At 40.5% G+C, this 14808-nt stretch overlaps 1 protein-coding gene across 5 annotated transcripts in view; it reads left to right on the top strand.

Annotated features, from left to right (window-relative positions):
* Window positions 1-14808, top strand: part of tll1 (tolloid-like 1) — a 414821-nt gene that overhangs the window by 289994 nt on the left and 110019 nt on the right. For all 5 annotated transcript variants that reach the window (XM_072255927.1, XM_072255931.1, XM_072255928.1 and 2 more), the window contains 2 exons: window positions 3167-3312; window positions 4501-4696. In XM_072255927.1, coding sequence (XP_072112028.1) covers window positions 3167-3312; window positions 4501-4696 — 342 coding nt within the window. The remainder of the gene's footprint in view (window positions 1-3166; window positions 3313-4500; window positions 4697-14808) is intronic.

Here is a 14808-nt window from a genome sequence, read left to right on the forward strand (position 1 = left end):
CTGATGACTCTTTCGCAGCCACAGAACCTGTCCGCCACCCTAACTACGACGCCTCCTAGCTTTACCCTTCGCTGCTGAGCCTCTGAGCTGGCCATGGTGCCACTGGCCTGGTGCTGCTGATAGGTTATTTGCACCCCCACCCCCGTATCCCCAACAGTTCCCAAAGTGGTATACATGTTGGGATCTTTGTAGGAGATTTCAGCGTGCAGATAGATTGGAAAATTCAGTTGGAGCTGGATTCTAAGAGAAGGCATTTGTTGAATGCCTACAAGATGCCTTTTTAAGGAAGCTTCTGGTTGAGCCCACCAGGGAAAAGGCAATTCTGGATTCAGGGCTGTGTAATGCAATAGATTTGATTAGAGAGCTTCAGGTAAAGGAACCCTCAAGACTATGATCATAATATGATCAAATTCACTCTGCAGTTTGAGAGTGAGAAGCTAAAGTCATATGTGTCAGTATTAGAGTGGAGTAAAGGGAATTACAGAGGCATGAGAGAGGAGCTGGCCAAAGTTGATTGGAATGGGACACAAGCAGGGATGATGGCAGAACATCAGTGATGAGGGTTTCTGGGGGCAATTCGGAACGTGCTGGATAAATATATCCAAAATATGAAGGATGGCCACAGGGGAACCCCACACTGACAGCTTACTCCCCTCACCTGTCTACTTTCTGAAGTCTGCACTCTGATCATCTCAGTAAAAGTCTCATCTAAGAGGTGTCCAGCCTCCTGGATGGCAGTGAATACATTCAGCTTCGTCCCCAGTTCCTTGGTTTTATCGGTCAGGAGCTGAAGTTGGGCCCGTTTCCTGCAGATATGGTCATCGGGGAGGCCATTGGACTTGATGCAGGACAGAAAATGAATGACAGATGTTTTCTTGGATGAGTTAGATTTGAAAGGGGATTTGTGAAAAGAAGGGAGGAGATGTATTTCTACAGACCCACCTGGAATAGCTTCCGTGGAACAGCTGTCAATATCTCTTAAAAAAAAAAAACTGAATAACTACAATTTAGTCTACATCTCCTGAATTTCTGCTGAACTTCAGTCAGTTACAGCAGAGATGTGGGAAAAACTACATTAGAGCTGATGACAAAAGATTCAGCTTTATTCCACCTGTACTTTGAAAAATACAGTGAAATATGCTGTTTTAATATTTTGAAAGTAAATCACGAATTTGAAGTCTACCTCCAGACAAACACATGTGCACGCACGCTCCATATGCATGCACACACACATCACACGCTCCCACACACCACACGCCCACCTTCGCACCCTTTCACCCTCACTCACACTGTACTCACACACACCGCACACTCAGACACACACTCTCACGCACGCACTCCCTCTTACTCACACATGCGTGTGCACTCTCTCACTCGCACGCACGCACTCTCGCTCTCGCGCTCTCTCTCTCTCGCATTCGCGCTCTCGCTCTAGCACTTGCTCTCACACACTCTCTCATGCAAGCGCGCGCACACACACACACAAACATACATTATTCTGCCCAGGATGTATTTTAATTATATGTACAAAGTTCTGAATCAGAATCAGGGTTAATATCACCAGCATGTGTCGTGAAATTTGTTAACTTTGCAGCAGTAGTACAATACAATACATGATAAATATAGAAAAAAACCTGAATTGCTGTGTGAGTATACATATATATTAAATCGTTAAATCAAGATAAGAGGCACAAAAATAGAAATTTTAAAAATTAGTGAGGTAGTGTTCATGGGTTCGATGTCCACTCAGAAATTGGAAGACTGTTCCTGAATCACAGATTATGTGCCTTCAGGCTCCTAAACCTCCTTCCTGATGGTAACAATGAGAAGAGGGAATGTTCTGGGTGGTGAGGTCCTTGATGATGGAAGCCACTTTTCTGACAAAATTAATTTCAAAATTCTGACAAAATTAATTTTAAGTGAGGAATATTTCATGGGGTTTCTCCCATATCTCTGCTGTAACTGACAGAAGTTCAGCTGAAATTGAGGAGATGTAGACTAAATTGCATTTATTCTATTTTTAGCAATTTTGACAGCTCTTCCACAGAAGCTATTCCAGGTGGGTCTGATTACACCTGCAGAAATTCATCTCCCTTCCTTCTATAGTGTCATATCTGAAGAAAAAAATCAGGTTATCTTAGTTTAGAATTAAATTGCTAAGTCTTCCACAGTATTATACTTAATAAAACATAATGATTTATCGTTTGTTTAATAATTATCACAGTTAATAGTTGCCATAAATACTACATGCTCCTTCGTAAATTACTGAATTCCTGAGAATGCCAATAGCTGCTTCAGAACACGCAAGGTGAGACGCTGAACACATTAGGCTTGTAGCTACAGCAGAGTTGTACAGCGTCATAGAGAAGAGAGTTGAATTACGACAGGGGCCTTTTTAATATGACCCACCGTGACCAGCTCACAAATCACCAATGACATTTACATATTTCTGTATTAACACAAGAAAAGGAGAAGTGTAGCAAAAATTCAACCACAAAATATTTTATTATGGGGCACAAGAGGACTGAGGTGGATTGTGTTTATTTTATTACATGCAATGTTATATGGCTGGCGGTGGTGTTGCTAGAATATCAAGTCCATGCATTAACCACATTGTGCAATTCATTGCATTGTGGTCCTTCCTATTGTTTACCGAGGGAGAGATGTTCCATGTACATTTAAAATTAAGATGGAGAGAAACTTTTATAACATTCTATTTAAAAAAATGGAAATGTCCATCTGGGTTATATTCTGTCTGGGTATTCTGATGGCGTGAATATCAATTTCTTCTTGTGGTAAACAAATTTCCCCCACTCTGACCTTTTACCTCTTCTCACCTGGTCCTCTCCTCCTTCTCTTTCTCCTATGGTCCATCCTCCTCTACCATCAGCTTCCTTCTTCTCCAGCCTTAGAACTTTCCCATCCACCCGGCTTCACCTATTACCTTCAACTATTACCTCCTTTCCCTCCGTTTTCATTCTGGCGCCTCCTCCCTTCCTTTTCAGTTCTGAGGAAGGGTCTTGGCCCAAAATGTCAACTATCTGGTCATTTCCATAGATGCTGCCTGACCTACTGAGTTCCTCTAGTATTTTGTGTGTGTTGCTCTTTAAAATGTTGTTTTGAAATTTAAACTCTTCTTTACATGCAATAACTTTCAAATTGATAGCAATCTGTGGTGGCGATATCAGTAAAGAATCTGGACAGATCCAGTCTCCTAACTATCCAGATGACTACAGACCATTGAAGGAATGTGTATGGAAGATAACATTGTCTGAACACTACCATGTGGGATTAGTTTTCCAGGCATTTGAGGTAATTGTGATACTCAATAAAAATCATAGAAGGAAGAAAGTGATGGCACTTAATTGTGTAGAAAACCTACCTTGGTTAGCAACACTAGGCAAAATGTAGTTGCTTATAAAATTAACCTTCTCCAAAGCTGCAGTGTAGAATAATGATTATAGTTGTTGATTGACTTCTGTCTGCAGATAATGAAAGAAATCTCTGTTCTTTGGAGTTTGCATTTAACACGGTAATGTAGATTCTATGCTGGTTAGTCTAATTTAAAATTCAACATTCATTTCTGTAGTTCAAATTATTCAGGGGTAAAAATTAGTCTGCATGTATAAATAAAACATGCAGACTAATTTTATGATATGTTAGCCCAGAAAATCTGATTGCTCCTTCCAAACTTTGGTTCAAGTGGAACCGTATCTTAGAAGCAGAATACAGTATATTTTGGAAACTAAATCCTGCTTAACAAGTTTAACACATACACATTCTCCCTCAGGATATAGATCAGTTGAAAATTTGGGCTGAGTAATGACAAATGGATTTTAAATTAGAGAGTACAATAATGGAAGCACCCTTGTAACTGTTGACTTATAGAGGCATCCAAAGTGCAAGTCTGTAGCTTCCGAAAACAGGTAGAACAAGTGCATAAGGTTGGAAAAGCATCCAACATGCTTGCCTTCATTGGTTGGGTCATTGAGTGCAACTGTGAGGAAGGCGTTCTTGTAAGGATGTGGAAGCTCTGGAGAGGGTGCGGAAGGGGTTTGCCAGGAAGTTGCCTGGATTGGAATGTCTGATAGGAAAGGTTGAGTTAACATGGATTGTTTTCTCTTGAGTATTGGTTGCTGAAGGGTGACCTGATAGATGTATATCAAATTATAAGAGGAACCAATAGAGTAGCTCATCAGAACCTTTTTCCCTGCATGGTAACGTCACAAGCTAGAGGGTTTAGGGTCAGCGATGACCATGTTTAAGAAGAATTTAGACACACACATGAAGAGGTAGGGAATTATTAGATATGAACTGTTTTCAGCCAGAATGGCATTGAGTTAATTTAGTATCATGATTGCCAAAGGAATGGTGAGCTGCAGCACCAGTTTCTGTGTTATTTGTGCTATGTTCTTTTCTAAATGTTGGTTATCCCCTTCAAAGTTGGTTTTGAACTTGTTATCCAAAACTAAATAAAACATTTTCCTTATTTTATTATAGATTGAGAGACATGACAACTGTGCTTATGACTATCTTGAAGTCCGAAATGGTAATAATGAAAACAGCCCTTTGATTGGGCGATTTTGTGGCTATGACAAACCTGAAGACATCAAGTCTACTTCCAACTCCCTGTGGATGAAGTTTGTTTCTGATGGAACTGTCAATAAAGCAGGATTTGCTGCAAATTTTTTTAAAGGTACGTATATACAAACTCCTGAATGCTGTTTGAGATGAATGTAAGTACAACCCAATTAGAGTAAACATTTTTTTTTGAGCATTGTGTCTTTAAATAAAAGAAACAAAAAATCATTGACATAATGCACGTTATGCCTGAAATGACATTAGCACATTAAAGGTCATTGAAATATTCATGAAATATAATCATTATTGTAATGGAAAAAATGGAGCTCAACTTTATGCATAGCAATCTTCTACTTGGAGCAATGTGATAATGCAAAATAACCTGTTCTTATTTTGTTAATCAAAGGATAAATATCGGCCTGGTCACATGGTATGATTCCCTTACTCTTTGGAATTGGTTTACTATTGTCACATATACCAAGATACGGTGAAAGGCTTGTTATATATTTTGAATTATTACTCATTGCACTGAGGTAGAACAAGTTAAAATAATAGCAATATGTGTAAAAACTACAAAGAAAGTGAATTACAGTTAAACAGTAAAACGCAAGATCATAAGTCAGATTGTGAGGCTAAGGGTACGTTTTATCCAAGATGATGCTGATAAGGGGTGAGTCATTGCTTGCAGCTCTGATGGGAATCATCAAATATTCCCATTCAGGATTACTACAACTGAAACCCACAGCCACAGACATGGGTATTTCATTAAGCAACAGAGTTTTAAAATGTTAAAAAAAAAATCTAGTGATACTCTAAAATTGACAGATCTCAGACTATAGGCTCAGGTCGCGAGTGCACTTTCCCTTTAAGAAAAAGGAGGCATGTTGGGCTGCAAGTAAGATTGAAATGCAGAAGCTATAGAACCCCACTCCTGACTATCTCCCTGGTGAATGTACAGTGTCTGGAAAATAAAACTGAATATCTCAGAGCAAGAGGAACATTGATTACTGCTGTGTACTTTGTTTCATGGAAACATGCCTATCTCCCGCAATTTCAGCTGCAGCCCTTTGGCTTCGCCATTCACCCTAAAGATAGGACAGCTCAGTCTTTTAAAGGCAGAGGAGGTGGGGTATGCTTTACTGCCCAATGCTCCACAAGGTGACGAAAGGAACAACAACAAAGACTGCAGTACTAGGGGTGAGGACCAAGAAGGTATGGTCAAAGGAGGCAAAGGGGTGCTTACAGGAATGTTTTGAGTCGATGGACTGGACAATGTTCAGGGATTCATCTTCAAGTCTGAATGAATACGCCGCAGTTGTCACCAACTTCATTAAAAACTGTGTGGGTGAGTGTGTGCCTTCAAGAACATACGGGAGATATCCAAATCAAAAGTTGTGGATGAAGCAGGAGATTCATAGACTGCTGAGGGCTAGATCTCTGGCATTCAAGACCAGTAGATCCAGCACTATATAACAAGTCTAGATACGACCCACAGAAGGCTAACTTAAGAACAAAAAACGATTCCAATTGAGGCTAGAGATGAAATTGGATGTAGGTTAGCTCTGGTTGGGTTTGCAGGCTATTACTTCCTTCAAAGCAAAACCTAACATCATGAATGGCAGTGATGCTTCACTCCCAGATGAGCTCAACACCTCTTATGGATGTTTTAAAGAGGAAAATAAAACTTCATCTGTGCGAATCCCTGCTGCATCCGGTGACCCTGTGATCTCTGTCTTAAAGGCCAATGTCAGAACATCTTTCAAGTGAGTGAACTCCCGCAAGGCATGAGGCCCTGATGCTGTACCTGGTAGGGCTCTGAAAACCTGTGCTAACCAACTGGCGGGAGTGTTCAAGGACAGCATCAATCTCTCACTGCTGCAGTCGGAGGTTCCCACCTGCTTCAAAAGGGCAATGATCATACCCAAGAAGAGCGGGGTGAGCTGCTGCAATGACTATCACCCAATGGCACTCATATCTACTGTGATGAAGTGCTTTGAGAGGTTGGTCATGGCTAGAATCAACTCCTGCCTTAGGAAGGATCTGGATCTGCTACAATTTGCCAGACCAAGCCATTATCCAGTTAGAATGCTTTCTATAATGCATCAATAAAAATCTGCATGGGTCTCCAAAGAAGACCCACAGTTTACCTGTTGATGGTTGTGGTGACAGAAGGGAGTCTAGGTGTTGGAACCCAGGTCAACAAATACTACCCTTGAGGAATTTGGTGGCTAGAGCAGCATAGTTGTGTGAAAGAAATTTGTCAGTGTTTTGAGTTGAAGCCCTGCTTCAGTATTGAGATTGGAGAGAGGAGATAAGGAAAATGAAGTGGCCAAGAGGTATGGTTTGACAGGGGCCTAGAAGTGATAGGTTGACTGAACGATGAAGGATGATGGGTATTTCTAGCCAGATAGGAGAGGGGGAAAGTGTGGAGTTGGGAGCCAGACAGAAGGTAGATAGAGCCAAGTGGGTGGAAATGAGAGTGAGGGTGAAAGCTGATAATGGGGACACAAAGGCTTCCAGTGCTGACTTCTGATAAGTAAGGAATGTGATAATGGAAACCAGAAAGGGTGGGGGGATGAACCTGTGGAATCAGATGGAGGAGGGTAACATAGTGGGTAGTAGGTGGATGGAATCAGGAGAGGGAGACAAAGAATAAGGTTGATGGGGGGTGGTGGCTGGAGGGGAGAGTAAGGGGGCAAAAATGGGAGGTCAGGATATGAACCCAAAAGATTGTGGGGTGCTGGAGTGTGTGAAACAGAGGTAGGAGTTTACCTGAAAATGGGGAATTCCATGTTTTACTCAAACAGAATATGAAGTGTTGAATCTCGGCTTCCTTTGAAGATCCCTTGATATTGATCAGAATCATGGGGGGGGGGAAGAGAGAGAGAGAGAGAGAAGAAAAAAAAAACAAAATACAAGCTCCTTGTTGCATTGCACCAAGCCAAGTCTACAGAAACCACTCCACCCCCACGTTCTTATACACACATACACAAAATTAATCCCTATTGTTGTTGTCATGCAACCATGATGGTGCAGATGGAAATCATGGCGTGTTCTCTGCCCTGTATGTGGGAGGATTCAGGGTGTGATTGTAGATCTGGGTATTGGTGTGTTTGGAGGAACCATAAGTGGAGAATGTTGGTTTTCAAGGAAATATTGATGTGGCTTTGTTTATCCTGCTAGTGAATTTAAGGATCTAGCAAAGGCAGCATTGGAGGTAGCTTGCCAGTGCCCAGATGTGCCATCTCCAAACTACAAGATGTTGGGGGAACTGCTTTGTTGTTGATTTCTCAGAAACATGCAGGAGGGAAGAGATCTGGTCACACAGTAGATTAACAGTTTTGAGGTATTTGACGTCTTGATCATTGAACAATCTTTTTTTCCCCAAACAGACAAATGCAGCACTGATGCACTGAGATTATGGTAAATTTCTAAACTTACTGAGAGTTAGCTTCTGAGATAGGGAATGTATCTGTGCTTTCCAGATCTCATTGTTGAATTTTATTGCACTTTGCAGAGTAGGTTGGTAGAGAATGTTTGGTTTGTGGATATTTAGTGCAGACCCATTCTCTCACATACTTCACTGGCTTGAAATTTAACTTCCTTTTGCATACCTATGCAGCAGTGCATAGATACACATGCAAAAGATATGTACTGCATTTCTATGATTTAAGGTTTTAAATCCTTCAAAATCCTTATCAACTCATAGCAATTTCTGGCCCATTGAAATACAATAGAGAAGAAGCATAACCATATATAACCATATAAGCATGTGTGAACAGTACAAGGAATATTTCATCTCCCTGACTACCCAACTCTTTCCTCTATAAGCAGTTTATTCCCCTTATGTGGTAGGGTCCTTGGGCTTCACATAGGTATGATCAGCCATCTCAGAACCCACTGACTTCAGTGAAACAAGACATATTTGACTATGAGGAACTGTCTAAGGGAGGGGCGGTGTTGGTCAGAAGAAACTACAGTCTACAATTAGTGGATTTGACAAATCAAGGATAGGGATAGATCAAGACAATTGGCTCTGTTTTCCCCCCTTTTGTGGACTCTGAACTGATACTTGCTCTGAGATAATCTGATTGGAGCGATTGAATGTGGACACAATGACCTGCTAAACCTGCGATCATTCTCAGATGAGTAGTTACTCATTATGTAAAATGCCTGACATACCAAAGAAGCAATCTGTAATCTCATTAGGCTTTGTCTGAGTTGCCTCATTTGACTGGTTTGGACCAGTCAGAGTTGGAAGACACAAATATGCAGGCTGGAGTGGGCAGAGCCATGAGACATTGTTGATTGTAGTCCTGTACTTGAACCTGTAAGAAGGATCCCCAGGTAGATCAGGTGACCATGAGACAATGGAATGGAGATCCACTAGTTCAACTGATGAAGAACACTACAAAAGTCAGCAGCTCCAAATACATAAGGGTGATAATGCTCCAGCATCCAGAAACCAACCATCATGGATAAGGAGGACCCCACGGACATGAGGAGATTGGAACCTCGAGGAACCCCCGGCCAGCGTAGAGCCCTTTCTTGGGTAATACCTTTTCTCTTTCTTGTCTGTTCATGGAGGGTCAGGGATTCTAGTGGGCTGCACAGCTAGTTAGTTTTGTGAACTCACACACTTTACATAACAAATAGCTACTTGTCTAAGAATGGTCTCAGGTTTAGCAGGCCATTGTGTCCACATTCAATTGCTCTGAATAGATTATCCCAGAACAAGAATCAGTTCAGAGTCCACAAAATGGGGGAAAGCAGAGACAAACAACAGGAATTCTGCAGATGCTGGAAGTTCAAGCAACACACATCAAAGTTGCTGGTTGCTGGTCACCAGCAACTTTGATGAAAGTAGAGGCAGTTGGTTTGTCTGTTTCCCCGATCCTTGATTCATCAAATCCACAAATTGTAACTGTAGCTTCTTCTGACCAATATTTCTCTCCTCTTGATCCAAAGATATTTATCTTGGGATCATTATTCTCCTCTCATTCAGTTGACTAGCCATACTAGACTTTCCCTGACCAACAGTGGGAACCTCTGGCCTAAGACTGCATGCCCAAACAGAATTTGTTGGCATACAGCATGTGGTATCACCTCTCAATTCTTTAAACCCCACTAGAAATACAAAAGCACATAATGATTACAAGGGGTGATTGATAAGTTCATGGCCTAAGATAGGAGGAGTCAATTTTAGAAAACCTAGCACATTTATTTTTCAACACAGTCCCCTCCTACATTTACACACTTAGTCCAGCGGTTGTGGAGCATACGGATCTTGGACCTCCAGAAAGTGTCCACGGCATGGGTGATTGATAAGTTCGTGGCCTACAGTATAAGGAGATGAGTTATATGGCTCTCGTTACATGCACATGCAGTTCAACTCTTTGAGTGATTATGCAGAAAGTTTGAAGTTAATAACTCATCTCCTTCTACCTTAGGCCTGAACTTATCAATCACCCCTGATGAGTTATTAACTTCATTTAAAATGCTAGGTGTGGAATAATACTCTCTAGTTCAGGACATTAGAATGGAAGAGATTGTCTTGAATGCAATAATTAGTATAGATATGATAAATTTCCTGTAATCTCAATAAATCTTTGAATACTAGCAGGATCAAGTGATGTAAGCATCAAAAAGGAATGTTATGTTGAGATATAAGATTAGCCATGGTCTTATTGAATAGATCAAGAGCCCAAAAAATCCAGAAGGTGCTGTGCTTTATTGTCTATTCTAATAGCTGTCTCTGTACTCCCTTTATTCAAAACCTAACCAGCATTGGTGCTACCACAAGTAAATCTATTTTATTCTCACCTGATGGCCACCAGGAGACAACCCTACTGCTATTTAAGCTGAAAAGCAGAGGAGGAAACAAATCTTGCAGATGTTGAATACCCAAAATTAAAAAAAAAGAAAATGCTCAAGTACTCAGCTAGCCAAGGAGCATGTAAGGTGGGAGAAACAGATATTAACCTTTCTTTCATCAGAATGAGGTCTCATTAGAAAACTGTGTTTTAAATTACAGAAAAACTGGGAGGGATGGAGAGACAAAGGCCATCTCTGTGATTGAATGTAGACAGAATGTGATTTCTAATTTTTCCTCATTCCGATCAAAAGTTATTGATTTGAGATCTGGACATCTCCCTCAACAGGCACTGCCTGATCCGCTAAGTATTTCCAGCATTTTTTGTTTTTATTTCAGCTATTTAAGCAGAGGTGGAGCAAGTCAATACAAGAGAATTAAAGCTATATTGTGGTGCTATCTGTATGGAGTTTATACGTGCTCCCCATGACCAAGTGGTTTTCCTCCGGGCATTCCAGTTTCCTCCCACAGTCCGAAGATGTATCCACTGGTTGGTTAATCGGTCACTGTAAATTGTCCTATGAATAGGCTAGGGTTAAATAGGTATGTTGCTGGGCAGCGCTACTCATTGGGTCAGAAGGGCCTGTTCCGTGCTTTATCTCTAAATAAAAAGAATAAAATGCTATGCCATAGAAATGATGTCAAACAGTGTGGTAAGGATTGTAGTCGATGTTGTGATGTGAACAAAGTCCCTGGAGAGACACAGAAGCTAGAGGATACAGAAGTGGTTTATTTAACAAAATGAGACACCCTCTGGAGGAAGGAGCCTGCCCGACCCAATATTACATGACATTTGATATGCTAAAGATCAAAGGGCAACTCTATAGTTACAATGCATCTACAATTGGTTTCCTTTGAAATACGTATAATTTTCACACCTCCTTCTTTGTACCCAGCATTTTTTGGAAGACTGGGTTATCCTTCCCCTGATTATCCAACCCTGAGTACACCTCATGCGCTCGATATTTACGTTCTTCATAATCCATGGCAGGCTCATTACCCCTCGGAACTATTGACCCCCAGTCGCTGCCTCACTTTCCCCCTTAAAGAAGTGATGTCTCTCTTCATTGCTGGCGTTCCTAGTAGTTTCCCTATAATATCCTGCACCCCCGGGCCATACTGTCCTATATATTCCCCAGGCATTTCACTTTTACCAGCATGTGGATATCTTTAGGGTGTAGCTGCTGTATTTCAATAATTTCCTCGATCTTGAGCCAGAATTCTGCATTCCCACAGACGACTTTAAGTAAGGGCAACTCTGACAAAATGCTCTGCTTCTCTCCGGGGTAAAGGGCTTATGGTTGGCTGTAATCAAAGTCAAAGGCTGGCTTGGGTCATCAGGGTTCTCGACATGATGTTGCTTGACATCAATCTGATAGATACAGGTGGGAATAACCTCTCCCTCAATATCTTCACACTAGTTCCCACATTACGCAAAATATAAATGATGGATAAAAATTAAACAGTACACTCTTAAAACCACAGAGTGTATACTCTGCAGACTGCCACTTATGTGTGTCCTGACTCATAATGCCTGTTGTATTCCTTTGCATCTAACTGTTACATCAAGGTTACAGACGTATTGTTGAAATGCACACATTCACTTACAAACATGTCTGCTAAAATACAGTTATTGTCATGGCTACCCCTCGAGGTCGAGGATGATGGTCTTCGTTCTGTTGATCTACTTATGGGCTCTCAAATGGCTTATGAGTCCAATCTTGGCTTTGAAAGTTCTTCCACATTCACGACAGGTAGTTCGAGATGGCAGATCGGGCTTTGGTTGTTGCTGCCTCTCTTTCCATTTTCTTCTCTTTTCTTCTAATTCTGCACATCTGTGGGCTTCAAAAGTTGCTGTTCCTTACAGCATACATGCCCCTCACTGGCATCCCAAACCATCAGTAACCACCATTCACAACTCCGTCTCACCAAATTAACACACAGAGTTTAGTCCCTTACATAAACGCACAGGTACGGACACACACCACACTGCTTTTATAACTACCAGTTCAGCTCTGCCTCGTGGTTATGATACCTTGTGATCCCGTAGTCACCGACCCAAACAGGGCCAAGTATGAGTGCTAATTTTAAAAGTACTTGACCATTGAGACTGCTGAGGAGCTGGCCACATGGGGGTCACACAAAGATATTCTGGACGAGCCCCCAAATGTTGTAATGTGAACAAGGTCATTCGAGACTGAAGCCAGCTATACAGAAGTGGCTTATTCAACATAATGAGACTGTAGGAACGGGCCTGTTTGACCCAATATTACGTAACATTGTATATGCTAAAGATCCAAGGACAACTCTATAGTTACAATGTATCAACAGTGAATTACATATAATTTTCACACCTCCTTCACACTCACACTCTAGATGCCCAAAATGAAATTTAATCAGAATTGTTTGGTTTACAATTAACTCATGTCCACAGCTCCAGGAACCTATTATCCAGGGCTACACTTTAAATTTAATCTACAGTCCATGTTCAGTTCTAAAGATCGGTTGCTGAAGTTAATATTTGCTATATATCCTAACTCTAGAATACACCCTAACAGTTGGCAAATACAATTGGGCATTGATTTTGGCCATGAGTGTCAGTGCTGGATTTTACTGAAGCTGCTCACAATGAAGTTCTGAAGCATAACAAAACTTTGAACATTAAATAAATTCTCTTTTTGGGTTAAGGGGAATCAATTGTGATCTTTTCCTTGAGACTCACCTTCAAGTGCATTATAGGAGCACTCCTTTTTGAGTGCACAACACCATCAACAACTCTGTATTTGGTGAATTTCTCACCTCTCAGATCCTTTGTGATGATGTTTCACATATGACAACGAACAAAAATTATGATTTGCAATTGTTTGGTATATAATATTTTGCATAATATGGGATTTGTTTTAACTCAGATGTTAATGCAGTGAAGAATTTTTAGACTGATTGTTTTTGTCAGATGTAAACAATATCACCACATCACAATAATCTTCTGTTCAGGGAATGTCATCAACACTACTATTCTCTTTTTCAATTACTGAAATCTATGATATTAATTTTTGTTGCTTATTCATAAAGCACCAGAACAAAAGATTGAATTTCTACATGGTTCCATGATCTCCTACTGAAATTTGGCAGTGAATTAGCAAGTTATGCCCAAACTCCTGGTTAAATCCTAGGTAAAGAATTGTTAGAATTTTAATACTCAACATCACTCAACTTCACTTGCCCCATCATTGAAATGTTCCCATAACCTATGGACTTACTTTCAAGGTTTCTTCATCTCATGTTCTCGATACTTATTGTTTTTTTTATTTGTATTATTGTTTGTTCTTTTTCCATTTACACAGTTTGTTACCTTTTTTATTTTGGTTGAATGCCCTATGTAGGTGATCTTTCATTGATTCTGTTATAGTTATTCTATAGATTTGTTGAGTATGCCCACACAAGAAAATGAATTTTGGGGTGTATATGGTGACATATATGTACTTCGATAATAATTTACTTTACCTTTGAAGTGGGCTGGGATCAGTGGAAATAAGTTTTGTTTTCACTTCCAGGATGAGCCTCCAGGGATTTAAAAAGGTGTGTTTGGTAGGAACAATAAAATAAATACTTTTAGAGCACTGTTTGAGAAGAGGAACAATGCTCAAACAGTATTTTCTTCAGGCCCCACATGATCACTTCCTTAACCACATGGCATCAAATCCTATCAAGTTCTGATCCTCATCAATACTAGCGCAACATTCATTCTAAACCACTATAAGATCTGTCTTACAGGGAGTTTACTGAGGAACGTGAAAGATATGCTGCACTTAATTGCCATAAGGCATCCAGGAATTTCCATACTGCTGACTTCAGATTCATCAGTAAAGTTCTGGGCCAGTGTGAGCATATTAAAATATCGCACTAGGAAGGATATCAAGGTGTTAGATCTGACGAGGAATAGGTGGTAGGGATGCAAGATTTTGATGGTGTGGAAAGACTGCAGTTGTTCTTCCTGTAGCAGGGACAATTAAAGGAAAATTCTATGTTCGTGTTTAAAATTATGAAATAGAAAGAAAGGAACGCACTTGTATGGAACCTTTTACTTTCTGCCAAAGCATGTTATAGAATATATTGAAATGAATTTGAAGGGCAGTCATTATTTTGAGGTCAGGCTTGCAGTAGTCAGTATCCACTCAGTGAGCTCCTACAAACAGCAATACTGTCATTTAAGATGATCTGTTTCAGTGATGTTGCATGACACAAGGAGGTTGACCAGGAGGCTGAGGTCAACTCCCCTATTGCTCGTAGAATTAATTCTACAGGATAATTCATGTTAATGTGAGAGACCAGAAGGGGTTTCAGTTTACTTTCTC

Source organism: Mobula birostris, chromosome 4 (genome assembly GCF_030028105.1).
Source record: "Mobula birostris isolate sMobBir1 chromosome 4, sMobBir1.hap1, whole genome shotgun sequence".
Taxonomy (NCBI): Eukaryota; Metazoa; Chordata; class Chondrichthyes; order Myliobatiformes; family Myliobatidae; genus Mobula; species Mobula birostris.